The 11,442-nt window shown below is 46.8% G+C and overlaps 1 protein-coding gene across 2 annotated transcripts; it reads left to right on the top strand.

Annotated features, from left to right (window-relative positions):
- Positions 1 to 317: 317 nt before the first annotated feature.
- LOC119450457 (sulfotransferase 1C2) lies at positions 318 to 10,886 on the top strand. 2 transcript variants are annotated; one of them, XM_049665885.1, is made up of 4 exons: positions 318 to 426; positions 2,545 to 2,954; positions 8,636 to 8,954; positions 10,520 to 10,886. In XM_049665885.1, exons 2-4 carry the CDS (start codon positions 2,581 to 2,583, stop codon positions 10,799 to 10,801), a joined length of 975 nt encoding a protein of 324 aa, XP_049521842.1. In that variant the 5' UTR covers positions 318 to 426; positions 2,545 to 2,580; the 3' UTR covers positions 10,802 to 10,886. The 2 variants fall into 2 exon arrangements, with proteins under 2 accessions (XP_049521842.1, XP_049521841.1); XM_049665884.1 differs by having other exon boundaries at positions 335 to 426; positions 2,507 to 2,954.
- Positions 10,887 to 11,442: the final 556 nt, after the last annotated feature.

Genomic DNA, 11,442 nt, shown 5'->3' with positions numbered 1-11,442 from the left:
CTAAATATAGGGTAACTGAACTTATCGGTAAAATTATTTCAGCCTTAATATGCAGCCCAATTAGGCTGAGTGGTCTGTCATATTGTTGTTGAAGGAGCACGATGATGTAGCAAGTATTTTCTAGGCTGATTTCGCGTATGCAGTTGTGAGCGCCAACACATGTGCTCGAATATCCGGAGGTTAGTTTCCAGATACAAAAGGAAACAGACGTGTGGCGGTGATAACTAAGCGCCTAGGTATGCGAACAAAGAACACGTGACCAACAAAGTTAGGCTGCCATTTTGCCGCCCCTCTGTGGCTTCATAAACTGCAACGGAAATACAGAATCAGACCTCCTGTAGCTGGCTTGCAGGAACAAAGATTGGCACTAACGTGCATCATATCAGAACCATTGTCCAGGTGTAACCTGGGGAACCTACACCACAGGTAAGGAAAAAATACACCTTCTTCGCTGCAGTATTATCTTTTCATCAGAAACATTAGCAAATGTATATTTCGCACTTTTTAAGGGCCTTCTGTATTCCCCTCTTTAGTAGTGTATAATGGGTAAAGAGGCGTTAACAAAACTTGATTTCAGGCGTATATAAAATATAAATTGTATATGCGCACAAAGTTCGTAAAGTGCAATAGTCAACCTATGGTTATAAACCGTCTGAACACAGTATTTTGACGCACGACTTCAGGATTTTATTCGACTGTTGCTAACAGGGTGTCACAATTGTTGTATACACAGCAGGAAACGTTTACAGGTACTACCAACGTAGTCTATATCGTTTTACACAACCTGCCGACTTCTACGTACATGGTGTCCCACGTATAATTTTAGCCAAACGTTAAAAATATGCAAATGCCACGTAGCTGGACAGAACCAAGGCAACGAACGTTGTATACCGTCGCTTGGGGATACTCAGACTATTTTTGCATTCAGCCTAATTACATAACTAAACTAAATGACTTATTCAACTTATCAAATATACTAATTAGATCAAAAATTTTCAATGAGAAAATTGTGGTGTAACATGAAAAACACCCGATACAGCTTTCTGTTGCTCAATACGTGCTACATAGTGTTTTTTTTTTTTTCGAGCATGATGGAAGCCCGCGAATGCACGCGAAATTGCCGTACGCCTGGCCGCTCGATGCACTTTTCAGGCTCGGAAAAACGCTCCCCTCGCGTGCTTTCACTCGCACATACAGCTTACGGCGTGTGACGACGCTGTTATCGCCCTTGGACTTTATACAGAACATCAAGGCGATGGTGACATCGATGGCGACGGCAGAAATGAGCCGCGATCGTCGGCTCCCTCTTGCGCGCTTTCACTCGTGCATACAACATTCTGTGCGCGGCAACGGTCTTATCGCCCTTGCACTTTATGCCTAACATTACGGCGACGGCATACATTCGCTTGGAGTGTCCGTATAATTGCTATCGTAATAAAAAAAAATTGCGAGAGAATCCATCTCACAATGAGTGTAGACGGCAATGGGTTAGCATTGACTCAATATTGTGGCACAAGGTATTTCCACCGTCGAAACGAGTTATGCAGAGGCGCGTACTGCAGCGGGGTTCCTTTTTCACGCTTCCCTAAGAACACTCGGCACCACCTCGCGCCACTGTCACCACGAAGCCTCCGAAATGCATGGCGACGAACGTTGAGAAACCGGTCCTGCCACAACCGGTCTCCTCTCTCGCGCGACTTTCCGGACACGCTTCGCCAGCTAGTGGCGCTGCCGAGAAGTTCACGCGTGTCCTCCAAGATTAGAAGCGTGGCACGACGGTGCCTGCGAACGCTGAAAATTGTTCCATCGCTGGCCGCACCCGTATACTGGCACACACTCACAAGTGGCACATGCCCAGTGCTCTAAGTCGGCATCAATGAGTAATTTTCGAAATAGGGTATCTACCCACTTTCGTACTTTACGGTGACCCATGTCGACGCTCGATGAAAAGTGTTCATTGAAGACGTTCATTGAAGAGCGCCGCGTATGCACACATTGCCACATACTCAGTGAGCAAAGTTGGTTCGATGGTTGGTTTCAAACCCTGTTACCTTAGCACAGTTGGCTACCCACGTTGGCGGGAAAACGGTTAGATAGAAACATACATAGATAAAACCATGAGAGATAGATAGATAGATACATACATACATACATACATACATACATACATACATACATACATACATACATACATACATACATACTTAAATGTATGTGACGTACTTTAGGAATGCTAACGCATTAAAAACTGCCTGAACTTGGAGCACAAATTTAGTAATGCGTCCATAGAAGAGCAATCATCCACGTAAGCGGGAGTTCTCGTACAGACATATAGGATAGGGTAATAGCAAAGTTCCGCTCCAATTTCGCTCTCTGTGTCTTCACTAAACGCAACTAGTGAAGCGCGGTTGAATTACACATTTACAAAGCTCGTCCCTTAACGATCTGCATTACGCTCATCGAGCGATTCACAATGCCACAAACCCCGTGTACGTTCCTAATGCAGGTTTCTCTCTAAAAACAGACATGTATCTTCCTGTGCAGTTGACATACCTCTGGTGCGAGTCTCAAGGCGTAGCCATGGCCGATACCAAAGGAGACAACTTAGAGCAGACCACCAATAAACCTAAATTCTTTCGTCGCTTCGAAGGCATCCTGATCGGCGACTTGTTCGATGAGTCACGGCTGCGATCAGCCTTTCACTATGAGCCCAGGGACGACGATGTCTTCGTCGTGGGCTTCCCGAAGACTGGCACCACATGGCTCCATTTCGTGCTGCATCGCCTCATGAATCACGCAAGTGAAACGCCGGCACAAAGCGCCACGGCATGTAGACCAAGCTATTCCTTCCTGGAATTCGCCGGCGGTGAGAAGATTGAGGCGCTGCCAAGGCCACGGGCGGTCATCAAGACGCATCTGCCTTTCGAGAATGTGCGCTTCTCTGAGCAAGCCAGGTAATTAAACATCTCCTTTAATGACAATGGAATAATTTCGTTCTCAGTTCCCGACAGTGCCACTAGTTGTACGGGATTACACGCCAGCATAATTAGGGAAGCTGCGCAGACCCACAATAAAGGAAGAACACACATGAAGGGCTCGAAAGTAGCTTGAGAAAATTCGGTAACTGCGAATGTTGTATTTGCCACCATTTAATTGGTTACTGCACCTTCACCGTGCAGTTGCTGTTTCTTGCGCCTCTACGCAATCTGAGTGCCGACGCAGGGCGTTATAGTTAACCGATTCGCCCCGCAACTATTGGTGCTGTTTGGCCGCGGCAAAACAAGCATGATTCAAGGTAACCAAAATCGGCTGAAGAATTAGGGCAAGCACGATGCCAGGAATAGAATATCCGGTGTCCTGCATTTACAGCGCACATCCGGTCGACTTGGCAGGTCACGGACTAACAACTGTATCCTAGGTGCGCGTTGTTAAGTGTGAACCGCAACGAAATATTGCAGTGGATAAAAAGCCTATGCAGATGCAGATATCAGACCATGCAGATGTAGAGCCGCCTCCGTGCAAAATTTTACGTTTCAGATACGAGTCGATGCACGCTACGAGAAACTCACAAAATTCGGCATTTTTGACAATGAAACGAACAAAAAAAAGTACCAGTTTCGTCCGAAAGGCAAATCACTGCTTGCGATAGCACATTATTAGGCAGCTATGCTAAGTAGCTATGCTATGCTAAGTAGTTTTATCGTCTGTGTAAACTTGTCAACATTCGCTTACTAACTACATTTACAAGCGTGGTGTCACGCGCGCAACGGCAAACATGACCACATCTGAATGGTGCCAGCGCGCACTCGCTGTCAAAATGATGGCGTGAGGAAGAGCGGCCGCAGCAGTTAGCGAATTATGCTGCCTCTCGCTCCAACGTGTATCATCTCGCTCTGCCTCAAGCGGCGAGAGCACAGCGCACAAGAAGCCTTCAGCCCTCGCTGCGTCTATAGACTCTACTCAGGGCAAATCGTTTTCAAGAAAGAGCTCGCGCGGCCTAGAGGAACTTAGTCTATACATGCTAGAAAACTATCAATGCCTCATCGGCGTATTCTAAGACATGACAATAAAACTACACGCAGTGACAACACATCATTGCGAACAACTTTTTTCTGCGAACGTAATAACTAACCTGGAAATGCTGACAGAAGCAAAACCTCCGATTAAAATCTCTGGCAAGGCATTTTATTGTTCACTAGTTTACAGAAGTCTGGTGTACACTTTATGTTGTAAACCTCAAGGACTTTGCACGCTAGTAAAATGCGTGACAGTTTCTACAGAAGGTGAAGCATTGACAGCGATAACGAAGTTTAGCCTTCTCCAGCCCCCCGCACGCTGTTCTAACAATACGTGGGGACGACTGGGTGCTACGCAGCACACAAAGGTAATGCTTCTGCGCAGAAGTAACAGATGCCCTGACAGATATGTGCCGTGTCACTACGCTGTAGCGCGAGGAATGTTGACAACGGCGTTACCATGGCGCACGAGACGAGACAGACGGAAAGCTGGTAAACCTTTTGGCTTTGGTAGCGCTAGATTTTGCTTGACGTTTACTGTTCTTTCTGCTCAAAGAAGTGTACGCACCATGGTGTGGTAAAGCATAATTCTCAGCAGGACCGCTACTACGCCATAGCCCATGAAGCGGAGTGTGAGGGTGATTCATTTTGTTGCACAGCGTGGAACAAAATAGAGCACTAGCTAGCCTGGTCCAATACATTACGCAAGCGTGGCTTGGCTTCGCCGTTTTTTCAGCTAAAAGCAACCGTCCATGCACAGGCTACATATGCTCGTCGATGCCGTGACAGCGAGCACCCCTTCAGTGTCCTAATTGCTATCGCAGTAAACGGCGCTTGTAAATATATGCTCAAATTTGGGCATTAAAAAATGAACCTTCGAAAAACACTGTCATATACCAACCCATAATAGTCCACGACGAATCAATTCTCGCGCATAAATTTAAGGCTCGTTAAGAACACTGTGAGGACTAGTAAAGCGGAATATATCTATGCGTAATGCGGTAACCATAAAGCAATCGTCATTATGGTGCAAGAAATAAAAAATTCCCCGCCCATGCACCTCGTACAGATCGTAAACCAGCGAAGCTGAAATGTGGGGTCCCGGTATAAGCGACAAATTATTTCTCTCTGTCCTTCTTTCTTAGTTTCTTTCTTTCCTTCTTTCTTTCATTATTTCTTGTCTCTGGCTCATACCCGCATATCCCTGGCTTACACACGCATATCCAATGCGCGTATGTGCCACACGTGATTTTAATATCGTTAATCGTGACGTAACTGACGAGCCTGTGACGATACTGATGCCCGTGGCCTCAATCCTGAACCCGGCCCAGGACCGAAGGCTTCAGGGCCAGCCGCGATTGGCTTTATCTGGCCCGGTCCGGCCCACGAGGCAAGCCGGGCCCGTGCAGTACCCTCGCAGCGGCATTAAGCCGCCGGCCGAAGTAGAACCCACCCCCTCAACGGCCTTGCGCGCGATCGAAGACGGCGCACTTCCTCCCCGCCTGCCTCCCTTGAGCCACCAGCCTTCTCAGCTCACCCTCGAACACTCTCACTCGCAACCACAGCATACGACACGCGGCGACAATCTTATCGCCTTAGGACTTTATACGCAACATCACGGCGACGACGACCGTGCAAATTTCCCCGGAGTGTCCATACAATTCCCATAAGAATGATATATAAACAAGCATCGTATCACGCTCTTTCGGGCATACATGAACACATATCACTTGGTGAAGTTTGTTCTTTAGTTGTGAATCGACGCTTGTGATGTCTGTTTTCTACCATCAGTGTATTTTATGCTGTACCCTTCATCCTGAGTACCTGCAATTGTAGACTGGTCGGCTCTCGATACTGCGTGCTTCTGAAGGCTTCAACAATGAACACTTTTAGACCACGCAACATAAAACTCTTGGTGCTGAGTAAAAATATATATATATATATAAATTGTGGATCCCATGCATGTGTGAAGAAAAGTGGTTACAGGCCAAGCTTTCTTTGATGCTTACGAGAATGCTTTCACTTCTCTTTCTTTATCACTTCTATGTAGCTCCACGCCCCTCACTCAGTGCAGGATCTGGTCCTATTTTGTTGACTTCGCTGCTTTCTCTATGGGCCACTGCTTCTATTGCCGACTTGTTCTTGACCTTCTCTGTAGGCGACTTCTTCATCTCTTGTCTCTTATTCTGCTTGTATATGTGAGCAACTAGACGGTAGCACCTACCCAATCTTGGGGACTGGCCAAGAATGTTAGCATGCCAAGTGGAATGTGCCCAGTTGCTGATATCGAGTAGCCCAAGCTAAGTTGTTTATTCTAGCACTCACCCTGTGGCATATGCTGCTTTAAACTCAGTGAGGCAGCAGCGACCAACACCAGCAAGGTGGGGCGATTAAGCAAAGCTTTAAAGCACTGACTGTAGTGAGTGGTCGCTTTACTTAGCCATAACAATATAGTCACGGGTAGCAGCAGCCGATGCAGAACCTTTGTAATAGCACACACTGCCGTCAGGTTTCATTGCGCCTGAAAACACGCGCAATCTTTAAATTTCTGTAGCGCTTTGTTTTTCTTGTCTTAATGAAGATTCTGCTCCCATGTAATAAAGAGAAAAAAGGGTTTCATTATGCCGCGGAAAAACATCGGGCTCATAATTGTGGGGTCGGGAGTTCAAATCTCGTTGTGGATTTTTTTTTTTTTTTACGTTGCGACGTAATGTTTTTTTTTTTTTTTTGACATCTGCTGTACTTGTTCTTTTGTCCTATGCTGCACCACTACACCTGACACGGAAGGCTCCTGCCGAGGAGAGTGAAACAACCCGATCAGTTGCGTAGCCTTGGGGAAGGGGGTGGGGGCTTTAAGCAGATGCTGCTTTAGCGTCAGCAGACCAATGTTTAATTAGAGTGTACTAGAAAGGGGGGAGTGGGTCCAGCGGACGCCTTGGCAAGCGCCGAGGGTGAAGCAAAAAACGCGGAAAATGTGGTGGCGGTGCCGTCGCCTTCTTCTGAATCTCCGGCCAATAAACGTTGGCTCCGGATGTTTTCGCAGCGCTCATTGGCTGAGGCGAGTTCACGGGCTGAGTAGCTGCCGTCTGCTCGACGCACCATCATTGTTGCGTCGTTTGCGTTCTTTCCTCCGCTCTTTTTCTATTTTATCTACAATGGATCGGTGGGGAATATAATATCAGTGTTGCCGCCACCTAGTATCCGTCTGTCAAAGCTCCATGCAGCTGCGGTAGGGTCTCCGACGCGACAAGCGTCCGGCCGGTGCGTGGGGCCGCTCATTCGGGATAAAACGACGGGACGCCACCAACTTTTCAATAAAAATACCGCAATGAGGATGAGTGGGCGAAGCACCGGGAGATCATTCGGGTAACCGTGAATCCCCCGTACATTGCCCACTCGAACATGCAAATGAGTGACAACACATGTGTACAATATATACAATGTTGTTTTATTGGTCGTATATGGTATTGAGGTGCGGATTTCGTTTTCCCTTCATTAAGACTGCCTTGTGATCAGTGCAGCAGCACGGCGACGCCGGCAAGCGGACCCAGAGGCGGCGAGAGCGCGGGAAGCGGCGGTAAAACGCCGGGGCGTTTTCTACCTCAGGTTGGTGGCGCCGATGCTCGGTTCAAGCGCGAGCTTCCCACGCCCTAGACTCCAGGTCCGCTTGTTGTCTGCGTCGTCGTGCTGCAGCAGCTTTGCGAGCCCTCGACTCCGCTTGCACTTGAGCCGCCACTCTCACCTTTTCATCCATAGCGGGCGCGCCATTATCAGAAGCGACCGTTATAATCCATGGCTGAAGAGAGACAGAGAGTGCGCGTCGGGAACGAATGCCCTTGTGCACCACCGCGCCCTTAGCGGACTCCATGCAAACCAGAGCTACGGTCGACGGGCGACGACGACGGGAGGGACAAGGCTCGGCCCTAAGGTGCTTCGGCCCTAAAAACCCTCAGCGGGGAGCCTGCGTTGGACCCACTCCCCCAATCTAGTACACTCTAGTTTAATGAAGCGTTGTTACGCTGTTACCATGCACTGCAGTGAGACGAACTCTTCCATCCACTGACCAGCGAAACTCTGTGCACTTAACATGAGGCAGAATAAAAGGGGGCCCCCTCAATTTAGCAGTGAGGGGGGCCGACAAAACAGTTTACACACTATTATGACCGGCCCCTTCACCCTAGTGAGTGCCTTGCTTTAATTTGACAGAGTGACATGAAGAGGTGTCGACACGTCTGTGGTATAATGGCACATTATACCTTCCATGGTGCAAGCATGGCACCTTAAGAAAAAGAGCTCTCAGATTATGTTTCAGGGAAGTAAAAACTTACAACGTCGGCAGTTTACACCCTAATTAGAAATTCGTTTATTCGTCTTTTGATCAAAGTTTACCGCTGGTCATGTGGCAGTTCCTCTACTAATGTGCCTACACGCATTCGAATGTGCCATGACTCCATAAAGGGTGGAAAAAATTTATTTCGCCCTACAGAGCTTTTAACGTTATGGTTATGTCAAAGGAAGCATTGCTCCGGATCAGTTTAGGTCATTTGAGTCAGAGTGTGTCTTACACACGTGATATTTTACGTGTATGCTCTCAGCCTGTTCCTATCTCATTTTCACAGGTATATCTACGTGCTGCGGAACCCATATGACACCTGCGTGTCCTATTACCACCAGGTGCGACGGGGAGTGCCAGGTTGTAGTGACATCAGCTTTGATGACTTCTTCGAGATGTTCATAGATGGATGTGTTCACCCCAATGATTACTTTGATCACCTATCATCCTGGTTCGCACAGAGGTCGAGGCCTAATTTTCTATGTATTACGTATGAGGACATGAAGAAAGATCCTCATTCCGGCATTCTGAAGATCGCGGCTTTTTTGGGAAATGAGCTGGATAAGGCAACCAGCGACAACGTAGCACTGGATGCGATTGTGCAGGTATGCATAAGCTTCTTCTATTCAACGCAAAGGTTCAGGAGAAAGACAGTAACTTCATTTATGTTTGGGCTGCGTCTGAAGGTGCAGATTGCGACGAATCATATAGATAAGAGTGATAGAAACGCGAAGGCAAAGGTAGGGAGGTTAACCAAGGACGTGCCTGACGAATCATATAAAGATGCAATATCCAGTAGACGCTCCTGCTCAGGAGTTACGACTCCACCGCGCCGTAGAAGAGGCGTGCCTTAACAACTACTTTACCGTCGACTCCAAGTGCTAGTATTCGTCACCTTCGTTAGTTGTGGAAAGGCCGGTTAATTAACCAGTAAGATAGGGGAGCCCATTGAGACGGCAACATAATAGGTGTCGGCCTTAATTCGAGTAGACACGGTAACTGAGATGGAGGAGGCTAGTGAGAAGGCAACATAATGGGTGTCTAACGAGCGTCGCAGGAACTCATGTGAGGGCACTCTGCCCTCTCTTATCGGCAGGACTCCGTGAAAAGGCCCAGAGGCTGACTCAGGTAAGTGCGTAAAAAAATAACGACCAACAAGTGCCCGAGTGATGCATGCTGTTTATTGTTGGCTAAAACAGGACTCAAAATAATGAGAAAGGTTTTACGTTTGGTCAATGCACAAATTCGTCAGGGTAAGACAGCAAATATCCTCTAATTCAGAGAGAGAAAGAGAGAGAGAGAGAAATACTGACATAGAAAGTGCAAGGAGGCTAAATAAAGCGTATTCTAGTTGGCTGCCATACAACAGCTATGGGAAATCCACTGCAATATCAGTTCCTGATTATGTTGGTTCTCCTGGCACCGTGAGAGACTATAGACTCAGCAGAAATATTACGAGCAGAGCTCCTCTCAGTACTCAATTTCACTTTAAGAGAGAGCGGAAGTGCATTGGAAATAATTTTCTTCGGGCACGTAATGTTTTGTCGCTGTCCTGTGAGGTTACTGACTAAAGGGCAGTCGTTTTTTTTTTCTCACGTGAGTCGTGCAATGGGAATACTTTGATATTCCTGCTTCGACTCAATCTTATCACTATTTACTTTGGAGGTTCACAACATATCAAGCAATTTGTGGAAAGCAGCAGCGTTAACCTAATCCTTAGTGCCTTATCGGCACAAAACGCTAATGATGACGGTATAGGATTTGGTGTTTTCACGATGGTCGTCATCATCATCGTCAGGTACAAAAGTTCTGCGAGAGCCCTGAAAATCAGAATAAACAACACTGCCTGCTGTAAGTTTTGAGCCTGGCACTTGAGCATAATGGTCGACTGCAACGCTGAATATCGATTCACCACCAGTCTTAGCTTTAAGAATACTTTTATCGAAGCTTCTTGTGTTTAAGAAAGTTAGCTCTTATATTACCTTTTGGTCTGGCATAAGCAAGCTTCGGGAGCTTGTTGATGCCAAAGATCTGGCTGTTCTAATTGGTTTCGTTTTTTATGAATAGTGTCATTGCAATAATTGTTTTAAGGTTTATTAGCTTCGCTCTATTCGTATACGGGTTCAGCACTAATATTTTTTACTTCTGTTATTTATTTCCCCCCTTTTAGACGATATCTCCTGAAGCCATGAAAAAGGCCTTTGCAGAAGCCTTCTTGGGAAAAGAGAAGGATGAGTCAACCAAATGCAGCCCCTCGAGAGGAGATGTGTCCGACGAGCCTACCAAGCACAGAAGAAAAGGTGCCGATCTCGTAAGGAAAGCGATTGTCGGCGATTGGGAGAACCATTTCTCAGCCTCACAGATTAAGCGCATGAAAGCCAAAATGGCAGCGAAGACGGCCGGCTTTCGAGCAGATCTGGACGCCCTGTGGAAGGACGTCAATCTGCCATAGAGAGGCGATTTAACAAATGCAGCAAAGAGGAATTTTAAAAATTTGCCATGTAGCCATTTCCGGAATAAATTTGTGTTATGTTGAATGCGTTCAGAAATTATTTTCACAGATTGATGCCGTTCATCTAGAAAAATACTGAGTGAATCTGGTGATGTATAACTGAGTAGGGCTACAAGGATGAATAACAGATACGTTACAACACATTATGTAAAACCTGGTACAGTTAGTGGCAGTAACATTGCGCTAGTTATGGTGGTCACAAGTTTGTGACGCGCTTCTCCGGAAAACATCAACTTGAACTCCTTTCTCTTCCTACAGTTCCCGTCATCACCTTCGGCCACAGCCGTCATAAGCGCAGGGGTGTCCTACAGCAGCATTCCCATCATAATTTGCACGAGAAGCACACAAAGCGTGTCAACACAAAGCGAGAATGATCACCTCAATTCGATGTTTTCGCTTGAAACAGCACAAGAACTCGCGCTAGAACACTGGGGGAGAGCAACAAGAGCGCGTGCTCTGACTGTCCTCTGCCTCATTTTTTGCGCCAACTTTTTCCTATCTTTCAAGTATAAGAATCAAAGATGAACCCATTAACCCACATTCAAGTGTTCTTGCAACTATACGACACTGTTGGCTGAACC

This window comes from Dermacentor silvarum, chromosome 4, assembly GCF_013339745.2.
Source record: "Dermacentor silvarum isolate Dsil-2018 chromosome 4, BIME_Dsil_1.4, whole genome shotgun sequence".
In the NCBI taxonomy this organism is placed as follows: Eukaryota; Metazoa; Arthropoda; class Arachnida; order Ixodida; family Ixodidae; genus Dermacentor; species Dermacentor silvarum.
The sequence above is the reverse complement of the archived record's forward strand: the minus strand, read 5'-3'. Positions and strand labels throughout refer to the sequence as shown.

Coding starts and splice junctions, on each gene's coding strand:
- LOC119450457 (XM_049665884.1), top strand. CDS start 2,527: ATGTATCTTCCTGTGCAGTTGACATACCTCTGGTGCGAGTCTCAAGGC. Junction 2,955..8,635: donor CGCTTCTCTGAGCAAGCCAG/GTAATTAAACAT, acceptor TCATTTTCACAG/GTATATCTACGTGCTGCGGA. Junction 8,955..10,519: donor CACTGGATGCGATTGTGCAG/GTATGCATAAGC, acceptor CCCCCCTTTTAG/ACGATATCTCCTGAAGCCAT.